The sequence below is a fragment of the Silene latifolia genome, chromosome 11 (genome assembly GCF_048544455.1).
Source record: "Silene latifolia isolate original U9 population chromosome 11, ASM4854445v1, whole genome shotgun sequence".
Lineage (NCBI taxonomy): Eukaryota > Viridiplantae > Streptophyta > Magnoliopsida > Caryophyllales > Caryophyllaceae > Silene > Silene latifolia.
The window spans coordinates 19,261,075-19,274,148 of NC_133536.1; the positions used below are offsets into that span (position 1 = coordinate 19,261,075).

At 39.3% G+C, this 13,074-nt stretch overlaps 1 protein-coding gene across 1 annotated transcript; it reads right to left on the reverse strand.

The window, feature by feature from the left end:
• Nucleotides 1-1,777: 1,777 nt before the first annotated feature.
• Nucleotides 1,778-6,969, reverse strand: LOC141611291 (L-ascorbate oxidase homolog). The gene is made up of 8 exons (XM_074429803.1): nucleotides 6,674-6,969; nucleotides 6,324-6,433; nucleotides 4,251-4,521; nucleotides 4,046-4,148; nucleotides 2,921-3,266; nucleotides 2,463-2,828; nucleotides 2,294-2,372; nucleotides 1,778-2,184 (listed from the first exon to the last, which is right to left on the reverse strand). Exons 1-8 carry the CDS (start codon nucleotides 6,815-6,817, stop codon nucleotides 1,990-1,992), a joined length of 1,614 nt encoding a protein of 537 aa, XP_074285904.1. The 5' UTR covers nucleotides 6,818-6,969; the 3' UTR covers nucleotides 1,778-1,989.
• Nucleotides 6,970-13,074: the final 6,105 nt, after the last annotated feature.

Genomic DNA, 13,074 nt, shown 5'->3' on the forward strand with positions numbered 1-13,074 from the left:
GAAAGAGGCTGAAACGCTGGTAGAGGTCAAAGACATTGTCTTCGAAGTGGCCAAAACAGTCTCCTTTCGGCACTTGGAGCGGCAATCCACAATGCGTCCCTTCTTGCTAAGCGAAGAATCCCTGCATCCCTCCTTGCTAAGTGAAGAACCCCTGATAGCTGCAAACTTAAACTGGACCAACGAGATCTTAGTATCATAGGGAGAAAACGGATTAAGGCGTGTCTTCTTATCGACCTTTAAAATGGCCTCCTCCTGAACCAACTCAACACTTTCAGTCTGTTCAACATCAACATGTTTTAAAAAAATCTCCGGTGTAGGAGAAAAGGTGGGAACTTCTGCTGTCCCATAAATTTCATCATGGGGAGTTCCTGTCTGGATGGTTTTTGAGGTGAGGGTGCGGACCCTCATAAAAGACATGGACCTTGGGTGATAGAAACCCAAATTGTTGCCGTGTAGCAAATTATCATAATCTTGAGATGATATATTTAGTGCATTATAAGGTCGCTTCTTGCTGGTGAAGCGAAGTTGTGGTGATTTTGAGTTAATTGAGGAGGATTGACTGACCTCTGAATCCTTCACGGTTTCATTAGGCACCCTGCTACTCTTGGAATCCTTAGGTACCGCTGGTGAGGTAATGAGAACACAATCAGAAGCCAACGCTGGACACACCAAATGCTTCTTGTCTTTCTTTTCACTGCCAGAACCCAAATATGATGATGAAAGATTAATGTTAAGGTAACCTGCTATCACAAGTAAAGTAAACTAGAGATTGGCAATTAAGAAGACAATGCATATTCTAGAGTGGCACTAATAGAAATCTTTTTTTCTAAAATGGCAGTATTAGAAAAAAAGAAGTTCTATAATGGCAATGAATGTATTTATTTCAACAAGGCAACAACAAAGAAGTTATAACTATTAATGATTTCTTCAGTTATAATATAAGGTGTTTATTATGGGTCCTTAATTATAGAGTTTATGGAGTCATTATTGGATGTTATTCTATATTCCTAGTTGAGTTAGATATAATTTTTTCTAGTCCTATAAAACTCATGGTTGTACCTCAATTTCATGGTGTGAGTGAATAAGAAACTAAAGCTTTCCTCAAAATATTGTTCTTTCTTAATTCTTGCTTTACATGACATGACTCGGTGAAACAATTTATAATTAATCAGCTTAAATTAAAATGATATACTTAATTTTTTACCTGTAACTCATTTTACACTTAAGCTCAAATTCAAGTATTGCACTGTATCTGTAATTGAAATTCTGTGTATAAGCTTGCAAATTATGTGTTATTCTCTGGGGTTATCTATATTTTTAGCACAAATTCTTATATTCGTCGTAAGCTTGTTATGGGTTAAATAAAACCCATATGGGAGGATAAAGACAGATCATGTGTGATTCCCTATGCATTCTACTTTTTGTCTTATCATCCCATGTGGGTGATACTTGACCCGTCACAAGCTTGTGACGGATATATCCGTCACAAGTGAGACCTATTGTATTTTTAGATTAACCAAATCTGATTATGACCATCTAAACACTACAAAAAAAATGTGTGTATGGGAGAAGGGGATTCGAATCCGTGATCTATTGCCGCATACTTTGTCTTAATTACTAGGCTAAGAGTCTAAGACCTCCTAATACACATTGTGTTATTGTGGGATGACGAAAATGGACTCAGTTTTTTTTATTAAACATGAAAAACAGATCATTATGTAACAATCAATTTGGCTTCTAAGTTGCTTGATAACTATTAATAATACGACGACATCTCTTTTTACCCGATACAACTCCGGGTTGGCTAAATTGAATCATAATTTGAAACCGTCGGTCCAAAAAAAATTCACATAACAGTAACACATACAACCCTTGACAAGGAAATGTAAAGAATATGACCCTGAGGAGGGGTCTAATAATCATACATACTTGATGATTTAGTACATTAAATTAAACATGAAAAATACAATGCAAATCAAATTAATGAGTCTATTTCGCAGCCCTGCCACATAGAAGAGCATTATCAGGTAATGGGTATTCATCCCTGGTCGAATGTGACGGTGTATAAACTCTCAAGTACAGTTGTTGTCCAAGGTATTGTCGCGCCCAATATTGCGTCCTTATGTTCCACATACCCACATTATCAAGTGCTACATATATCGCCGTCCATGATTTTGGATACACCTACAACAAACGCAATTTCAGACCAGTCGATAGTGGCCAAAGCCTAGATGGAAATTCTACGCGTTTTTGTAGGATGGAGGGAGCACGCAGTTAATTCAAACTATCGTACCTGTACAGTGCAGCGAAAAACTGCATCGTGTAGATTGTACTGATTCCTCTTACCTGGTGACCACTTTCCACCATCCATCCTATCATTAACATTCACCCAAATTAGTATTCGGCCTATATTCGAAGCCAGATTAGTTAAAATTATAATTAGATATGAAAGAGTAAATTACCCGACAACAAAGAAGTTATAACCATCAAGGTGCCAACTTTGGACAATATTCTCTTTATTCTCGAACACAATTTCAACAAATTGTCGATAATCAGCCCCTAAGACGCCGGTGTCAAGGTACATACCCTTGCCAGTAGGGTGATCAGGAACGCTATTGACCTTGAAAACGCCTTTGATGTTGAAATAGTCAGCGATCTTAAGTGGAGTATCTGCTGGAATGAAGGAAACACTATTGACAGCATATCTTTGTTTACCGTTTACTCGAGCTGCAGAGCTCCCTAACCTTATTGTTCTATCTAATGGGATTTCACCATAGTGGTATGACCCTTGTGGGTTTGGTCTTGGTCCACTTGCTGTTAAATTTGTCCTACAAATTAAAACATCGATTTGATAGTTCAGTTTGTATAAAATCAATCAGAGTCATTTATTCGGTAACAATAGAAAGGAAAATAACTCTACCTAATGCTGCGCGCTTGATTAAGGGACCAGCCAATTTCATTAGTAGGTCCACCAGGTGGATCGCCAGAAACAGGGCGGTTTGAGCCGTCATAGTGAAGCACACCAGTAGTGGTCATGATCTGGTCAGAAAACCTAGTCGAGACTGCAATGTAGTAGTCTTGGACCGCCTGATCGGCTGTGACGAGAACGGAGTAGGACTGTCCTACATGAACATCCAATGAGGAGTAGTGTTCCTGCATTGTGTGAGTCCCTTCGACTTCGACTAACTTCATTTTATGGCCTTGAAATCTTATGTTCAGTGAATTTTGAAGTCCAACATTGGAGATCCTAAATCTGTACGTCTTTCCTGCAGACATTCGATTATCATAGTACAAAAAATTACTCCTCTGTTTTTCTATATATGACTTTCTCACATTTCGAGACACACACTTCTCTTTTCAATATCTCTCAAATTATATGCTTAAATATAGTGATATGTATACTCATATGAAAGAGTTTTTCATAAGGAATTTAATGCTATAATTTTTATAAATTTTTACCAAATATATTTTTGTAAATATTAAAGTCAAAGACTCACCTCGAAAAAGCAAAACGTCATATATTAAAAAATGGAGAGAGTATCCAATTGCCTCGATACTGCTCAAGAATTAAAAAAAATATATTCTACATGGTAACATTGTATTTTTTTATTTTCTACATGATAACCTTGTTTTTAACAAAAACGCCTTTGACTAGCCATAATTCACGATCAAAACTTCTGAAACCAGCGAATTGTTTTTTTCAAATTGGTCGGCTTTACGAGATCTTTGATCTGGAAAAAACAGATTTCAGCTTCTGAACTCATGGCAAGAATTGCGGTCAGTCAAACTTTAAACTTTGACTGACCGTACAGCTTTATAGCGTGTTCCGAATACGGCGTTTTTTTCCTTCAAATTGACCGTATTAATGATATCTTAGATTTGAATAAAAAAAAATTGTCGCTTTCGGAACTCATGGATGTGATTTATGGCCAGTCAAAGGCGTTTTTGGTGAAAATGAGGTTATCATATAGAAAATAAAAAACTCGAGGGTTACCACGTAGAATATCCCTAAAAATATGTCGTAAATTGAGTCAATTTGCTGTACCCTTTTGAATGGTGAAAATTGCATCGTTAGCTCGTCGCCCATTAATATGAACTCCATCAGCTAACCGAAGCTTCTTTCCATTGTCCAATGTAGTCTTCAATTTCTGAATGCATAGGACACAGTAAACACAATCGACTGTCGAATTGTCGATATAAATATGATAGATGGGCAGGAAACAACAATTGAGTAGTAACATAAATCATACAGTGTGATCGTCCTTGTACCAGTCGCCAATAAGAATAGTGTAATCATCGGTTGGCTGAGGGAAGGGAACCGGAATAAGCGGTCTGCTAACAATTTTAATTCCTCCAAAACCGCCACCGGCTTTGTGAAACGCGGTTGAAGGGAAGTAAAAATAGCTCCCTATTTGATCTTTCACTTGCATTTTATACGTAAAGTTCTTTCCCGGAGGAATTGGACATGTCGTTCCATACACTCCATCTTCATACGAATTTTTCCGCTGTTGAATTCCGTCCCTACAAAATTAACCAACAATCTTGTTAACTACGGAGTACAATATAGTCGATTTTATAAGAAAACCCGTATCTTTCTCGACATAGTTAACCATATACTTAGCAATGCGTTTCATATGGAATATATACCGTTTATGTTGGTCGAACTTAAATAAGACTGTTATATAACGTGACATACGGAGTACTTATTAACTAATGTACACGATAAAGCCGTGACTAACATTGTCTTGCGTTACGCACCGTTACACTAAAACATGCAATTATCATTCTAGAATCTAGATAGCACAAGTGTCGGTGTATTTTGCGTAGTTATTCTTTTGTTAAAGCAAATCTTTTATTTTACGATTCAATTAATTAAGTTGTTTACATTTTAAAAAAATTAACAATTCAATCAAATGGAAGAAATAGCATATACTCCGCATTTAGTAATTCGTTATTGTGTTTTACACTTGTTCATGAGTCTTTTATAGTACCTCATTAAATATTTTATCGACATTTATATGAATGATCGTCAATTGATAATTATAAATGACTATTTAGCTCTAATCATTCTTATAAAAATGGAACATAAACGTGATTAACTTTGTTTTTAAAATGGGATGTTTGAAAATTAACGGGATACCGAACCTAATCAATCACCGAAATTAATTATCCTTTTACACCGTAACTTTATTGAGATGGCATTATAAATTTACCCTTTTAATTGCTTTATGGTGTACCGTCAATGGAGTAAAGAAATTAATGGAGCCCATACAAGAAGCAAGCTAGGAGGCATCATTATATCACTCACGCTTTTCTTTTTCACCAATTTGGTTAGTTGGCACCAACTCGTACCAAAATAGTAATCACATTCTATAATCTATATAGTTTTTGACTTCTTAAAAGACTACTTATTTCCCTCCTATATTGCCTTTAAAATATATAAAGATGATATCCGCTTTAATTAGTGGCGGGAACGTAATTTAAACTTATGATCATTAACATAATTTGTGCAGACAAGATGCTGGAAAACAGCAATTATTGCGTAAGACATTAACGTCAAAGTTCTCAGTTTGCGAAATTATACATGACTGAGAATGTGTAATTTGAGAGAGCGACTCTTAGAGAATGAAAAACCTCAAAAATCATAAGAAAAAAAAACAATCTTTTATAAAACGACATAAAATGAAAATTCTATATGAAACTGAACTGAAATAGACAAACAAAGGCGTGACAAAAAGGAAACATACTAGGGTTTCGTTTCAATCACATTTAAGCACCTAGGATCGGAATGGGTAACTTGTGTAGAAAAAGGATCATCCGTTTCCAAAGTTAATCAATCTGAACCGTTAAAAAGCAATGGACCTCGAGAGGATCCTTACTCATTTGGCATTTTAGCATGCTAATCCACTAGCCTATTGTCATAACTAATTTAGTAATTTGGGTTAACTCATCATTCATAATATTCAATAAAGTAACAACATAATTTATGGAATGTACTTTTGATAGCATACTCCTAATTGATTAATCCTCATCTATGTCTAACTTTTAAGCAATATATTCATGATGAATTCAAAGATAATCTCCATGCCTTACTAAAAATCATTATTTAAACTATGAAACCAAACTATGATAACCTCGTTCTAATTTCTTTATCAAGCAAACGATATCTTAATTTTAGTACGACCATACTCACATAAGATATTTTGATATTATAATTATAAGTTAATAAAACAATGGAATATTATGAGTATGAAACCAGTACTGATCGAGTGACGTTATTTCATTTTCCTAAAGTAATGTTCAAGAGAAACGAAAACACTAACCATGAAATAAGGAATGGCTCATCCAAGTAATTAAAGACATTGATAACGAGGTTATCGTTGGTGACGGATATAATCTCTGGACCTGGGAATTGATCATTTATAAGTATCCCCTGCATTTTGTTGGAAAAAAAAACATTTTAGTGGCAAAGCGAGGATTTGAAGTTCGATTGATTAAACATAAGACGGAAATTTTGGGGGGTGAAATGGTAAATTTGTTTTAAAATTCATTTTTTTTTTAATAAATACACTAAAATTCTAATTGCCTAGGGGGTGACCGCCCTTGTTAGTCCCCTCGCAACTCAATCATGTTACAAAACGGTAAGTAATACGTAAAGGAAACGAAAACGAACCCGTTGTTGAATTCCAAGAGGATAAATGTGGCCGTAGGTGACCTTCCAAGTGAAATATCTATAAGGACTATCGGCGACACCAAAATAAAACAGAGAAAACAGAGCAATGAATGTATAATAAGGGAACAAAATGTGCAAAGACATTTTTGTTGATTTTTGCTTGGTGAAGCTTAAAACAATGAAGTTATGGCGTTAACATGAAGGAAGAGTGTTTATTAAGTGTAGAGTAAAAAGGTAGAATATGATGGGGAGTTTTTATAGCAAAAGTGATGAAAAGGAAGAGAGGAGATGGAGGTAGAGGCCTAGAGGGTTTTAGCTTTACGTACTGCTCAATTGCTCATTCATTTCTTCACAAGTCTTGGTAGTTAGTAGAGTCGATTTTGTGAAGTAAAATGAAATGGCGTCAACGGAATACAGATGGTGTTGAAATTTTGTACTACTTTATTTTTACCAATTTATTTATGTTTTCTGTAGTGGTTTTGTTAATTTAGCCTTTGAGAACTTTTACTTTTTAAATTATATTACGCTGGGCGATAACAAGATACAACATGGCTTTACACGACAATTAAAGACTACTAAATCATACCCATGAGCACTTAGATCAATTGGTAAGGGGTTATTCTAACTTAACCAGATGTCTCGTGTTCAAGCCCTGGGAACGCAGTTGTGTTAAAACTCATGAGGGAGAGCTTTACCACCCTAGTGGTCCTACCCGGCTCGAATCCGGACTAAACCGGATGGTTTACACCAAAAAAGACTACTAAATCACAATCATTGTATTACTAAGGTCCTGTTCTTTTGGACTGAAACGGATCTGATTTGAACTGAACTGAACTTATAGGACCTGAACTGAACTGAACTGGATCTGAACTGAACTTACACGATCCGAATTTAAATTAACTTAAATTAATTTAACTTAAATATTATTATTATTATTATTATTATTATTATTATTATTATTATTATTATTTGTTTTTGTTATTTGTTATTGTTATTGTTGTTGTTGTTGTTGTTGTTGTTAATTTTAATATTTTTTTATAAAATCGCAACTTTTATTATTATTATTATTATTATTATTATTATTATAAAAAAACGCAAACTTTTATTGAGATTAAACAAAAAATTTACAAGAAATTAGTGGGCAGCTAAGAGAGAACACTGATAAGAAAATATAGTCTAAAACACAAGGTAAGATAATAACATTTTCCCGCTTTATATATATTAGTTTGTTCATACATTATACTACGGGTACATTACGATAAAAAATAATGAGAATAGTGATAATTATGTTTTAAAAATAATAATGTATATATGTATCGAATAATTAATAATGTCAAATATTTTTGCATCGGTTTTTAAAAATAATACTCTGTATATAACTTTTCTAAAGTGAATTTATTGGATCTGAACTTATAGGATCTCAATCAATCAACTTATAGAATCTGAATCAAATCAACTTATAGGATCCGAATCAACTTTTAGGATCTCGAATCAATCAACTTATAAGATCTCGAATCAATCGAACTTATAGGATCTCGATCTCAATCAATCAACTTAAAGGATCTAAAGTGAACTTAAATTAAGTGACTTCAAGTCCAAAAAAACAGGGCCTAAAAAAGAAGTTAAATCGAAACACCATTTAACCTAACATTTCATCAATATAATACTTGTAAGATTAAAAGCATTTTTTTTATCCAGGAAAAAATGCAAGTACTGGAGGCTCAAAGAAGCGAAAGCACCTAGACCAACCATTTTTGCTTGACGTTTTTATAAAAGAGTTCTAAAGAGTTTTTTTTTTTAATATTGATTAGGATTAGCTTCGATCGACCGTTATTCCAAGCTTACGGGGAAATAATTCTAAGCATTATTTTTTGTAAAACAAGAAAAAAAAATGTTGATGAAGTCCAAAGTGAAACCGCGGTAAATTGTAGGAATGTAGTACTTGGTGCGAAAATTATCCCCCGTGATTGAGGACGTGATGCTCGCGGTTCGGTATTCATGTGTTTATTTGTCCTTCTATACTTCTTCTATTTACAGCTCATTCCACTCTTAATAATGTTGATTTAATAATGCGGTGGTCCGACTTTGTATCTTTAGCTTTGATGAGTCCATGAGGGGCCATTGCCCCTCTAACCTACAATTTTATCCATTACAATTGCCATTTTTTAGAACAAGCTCTGAAAATAAAGTTAATTAGTTACAAAATGAAGGAATAGCAACACCCAGAATATCCTCGCATAAAATAGAAGGAATTTCAGTGGAGGGATCATCCAGTATGACAAGGTTAGAAGAAGAAACAACGCCTCTATTAGCGGGTCAGACACCGACTCAATTAGCTTTTTTTATAAAAATTCTCAATCTTAATAGATCGGTTTTTGCCTTTGATTAGACCCCTGCAATGATGCACCACCGATCGGAGATTGTTACTAACCAGCTAATCCTCTTAAATCAAACTCACACAAGGCGCATTATCCATGTGAATAAGAAGCCGCGTAATGCAAAGTTTTTTCGCTCTTTCTAAATCAGTATCTAGAGTCCCAAATTCGCGCTCATTGAAAAGCAAACACCACAAGAGAAATAACAATATGCTGATATAAATTACCTGCTTCATCTCTGAAAATATCTTTCCTCTTTCTAAGGCCTAAATTACCTTTGGAAGCTCCATCTGTTTTAAGAATTACCCAACTATGGAATAAAGAGAGAAAATTTATCAAAAGGCCATTGTGAGGTTTCGAACCGGTGAAATAAAAACTGGAAATGATATTAATGGATTTTCCTTTGCTTTTTCAAACACACTTTTGTTACGGCAATGATGACTTTGCTTGACTCTTCCTTTCGGCCTCTCCTGAAACAATGAACAAACTGAGGGCTCGGCTTGGTACCGAGCGAACTCACTCCGACGCTCAAGTCAGTAAACTTAAAAGGGATTAAGTTGTGTGTTACTTGGCACAAAGTATATTGTAGAGAGATAAGGGAGTTTATACCAGATTAATGTGTTTAATTGATTATTTTCGGATCCTTTTCTCAATGAGAGAAGTGGAGTATTTATAGACTTTCACCTTTTGTCACGTAGTGGCCAAGTGGCAGAGCAGGTGGAAAGACTGTTCTACCCTCGGCCGAGGGACCCATGGCAGGCCGGCGGACCTGGTTGACTCCATGCCGAGGGGTCTTGGATATGAGTACGCGGATATGTCTCCCCGGCTAGTTGCATAGCCGAGACCCAGTGACGGGCCGACAGTGCGCGTCGGCTAAGATGTCTAACACGTTGACTTGCTGTGGATATCTTTGACCTTGCTCAATATGTTGACTCGGTCAGCGGGTGCAGAATATGCCCCATCAATTTGCCCCCAGCGTAGTCTATGCCGTGGTATGGACCTTCGATGAGTGTTTAGCGTATTCTGCGCAAGTTGAAATTTCTTCCCCGGCTTCTTCTTCCTCGGCTTGGTTACCTCTCGGGCCGTATCAGTATCCCCCCCTCCACATGGATGTGTAAAGGGCATCAAATGTGGAAAAGAAAATGGCGCTGGCCGAGACCGAGGTTGTGAGTGTCGTGTGCTTTTGATTGCCCTCAGCCGGTGCTGCCAAGTTTTTTAACAGCGGGCCGTTTGGCAAGGAGATACCAAGAATTGTGTTGAGGAAGATACGTCGATTGGCATTCTGCCAAGGAGCGTGTTGAAGAAGTTTGGTAACTGTATGTCGATTGACATTCCGTGGCTGCATGCTTGACACGTGGCTCGGTGTTGATTGGTTGACGCTTCATGGGCTTTGCCCTGATTGGTCCGTTTCATGGGCGTTGTTCTATAAATAGAGCAGTTAGCCCCTGATTTTGGCCACCAAAAATTCACTTTCTCAAAAAAAAAAATTCTTCTCTCTAGCTTTCTTCGACGAAACTTCTCTCTAGTCTTCAAAGCGTTACTCGGCGTAACACTTTTCCAAGGTAAACAAACAAAAATTTTTTTTCAACTTTTATTTGTTAAGTATTTGCTGTCATGTCTTCTCACGATGCTTTGGACCCGATTTAACGCGCGGGGGCGAACCGTCGCATCCTGATGAGCAGGAGCCGCTTGCCGTTACCCCGCTAAGGATCGGGGGCCCCAGGTCTCCTTCTCCTGAAATTGATGAGGGATATTTGGAGGGTATTGATGATGACGATGAGGAAGGGACTCATTCTGATGAGGAGAGGTCGCATCTCTTGGATCACAGCGACGCTTGTAAGATCAGTCCAGATCGTGCTTGGACGAACAAGTTCGCCAGTTGTTCTGGTTCTGAACTTTTTGAAGATCATTACTCCATCGGCAGGGGGTATAAAATTGTCATCCCTGAGGAAGGTCAGGCGGTCTGTTGCCCTCCCAAGGGCTGTATCGGCGTATACATCAGACACCTGGAGTATGGGCTTCGGTTTCCTCTGAATGAATACGTTGCTGCTATTATTAAAGCCATGAACGTCGCCGTGGCCCAACTGCATCCGTTGGCCGTCAGGACGATTGTTGGTTTTGTATGGTTGTGTCTTTTCAAAGGGGAGGCCCCTACGGTGAACCTATTTCGCCGGCTTCACCGCCTTCGACAGAATGTCCAAGGTGGCACGGGGTGGTATAGCATACAGACTGAGTCGGGTTATATCACCGTCTCTAAGCTTACTCCCTGCAAGGACTGGAAGGCGCGGTCGGTATACGTTGAGGTTCCGGAGGATTATCCACTGCCCCGGTCCTTCCAGCACCGCGTCAATTTGCGGTGTGAGAGTCGGGGGGAGCGTGAGAAGTATGTCTCCCGGAATAAGCTTAAGATGGACGCCTTGAAGGTCTATCTTAATGAGGACGAAAGGCGGACAATGAAGCTGTTTGAGGCCGAGAAGGATGGAACGCCGAAGGGATGGATGCCCCCGACGCAGATCGTTCTTCAGGATGAGCTGCTCTGCCACGTCGGCCTCATACCGGCCCTCGAACGGGGTGAGTGGGGTCGGTGTGAGGCCCATCTCTGCTTTTTATGTTTCTGTTTTTGAATTTGTTTTATTTCTTTTGCTTAACTCCTGCTTTGTTTCTTTTGCAGACCGATTTGGCCCGACCGTCACTCTCGCTCTCCGAGGTTGGGACTTGACGAGAACGGGAAAGTCGTTGAGCTGCATCCTAAGGCCCAGACACGTGATCGCCGACCGGCTCTTAACGAACTCATGGACCAGCAGTTGAAGGCACTGGATGTGACGGCGGCTCAGGCGAAGGTTGCCAGTAACGTGCCGCGCCGCAAACCAAAGGCAACGTCTATGGCTGTGATGGCGTCAACTCCGGCTCAGCCTTCAATCCCTGTGGTCCAAAAGCAGCAGGTGGTCATCGATGTTGAGGAGGAGGTCACTGTTGCGGAGGCTCCTCCTTCTTTGAATAAGAGAAAAGAGACCGAGTCCGCGCCGCTAACATATTCGAGGTCGGTAAAGAAAAGGGTCCTCCAACCAAGAAGGCAAAGTGGTACGGATCTAACTCGTGACTCGTTTTAGCTGGTTCATTAGGCGTTCCTGATGACAGGCTCTCTGGCATGTCAATGAATGTTGACATGGATGCTTTGTCCGAATTTTTTGTAGATCAACCGCCACCGGCTGCCGGTCCCACTGAACGGCAATTGGAGAAGCGGCCAGTGCAGACGGGCAATCAAAATGTCACCGTCGACTCCTCATCCCTGAAGATTTCCTCCGCTCATATTGTGGCGGAGAGCGCAAGATTGTGCAGGAAGCTGGCGAAGTGGAATGAAATAGCCGGTGCTCACATTATGGAGCAAGAAAAGCTCATGGCTGAGGCGGCTCCTGCGCTTGAACGGCTTAGGCTTGAGCTTGATGCTTCTAAGCAAGAGGCCGAGAAGGCGAAGAAGGACTTCCAGGCCGCCGAAAATGATTTCCTCGCCGAGCGAAAGCTCGGGAGGATGCTTGAGAAGGCGGTCCTAGCCGAGAGGGCCAAGGTTGAGGTCTGCGGAGAGGCCGACGCCGCTAAGTGCGGGAGGAGCGGGACAAGCTTCAGCCGCTTTCGACTTTGCTTTGTTGATAAGAGGGAAGAATGGAAGTCTCTCGTATACGGCTCGATCGAAGGCGCATCGAACACGAGGGCCGTTTTGCTCGTAGGGAGAAGGACGTTGAGACGCTCCAAACTTCCATCATCCCTGAGATGTGTGCCCAGTACCGGGACCAGGCCGAAGAAGCCACCAGGGAAGTAATCAGAGAGCTCTTTCCTGAAGGCTCTTTCCTGTGGCAAAAATTTGACCAGCTGCTTGATGATAAGGCGGCTGCTGCGGAGGCAAAGGTCATGGAGGAGGCAGAGGCGAAGAAGGCCGCCGAGAAGGTCGCGGAGAAGGCGACCCATGCTGAAAAGGTGAAGGCGGTCGGGAGGAAGTCGAGAGGGCAAAGGCAATGAAGCCGCCAAGTC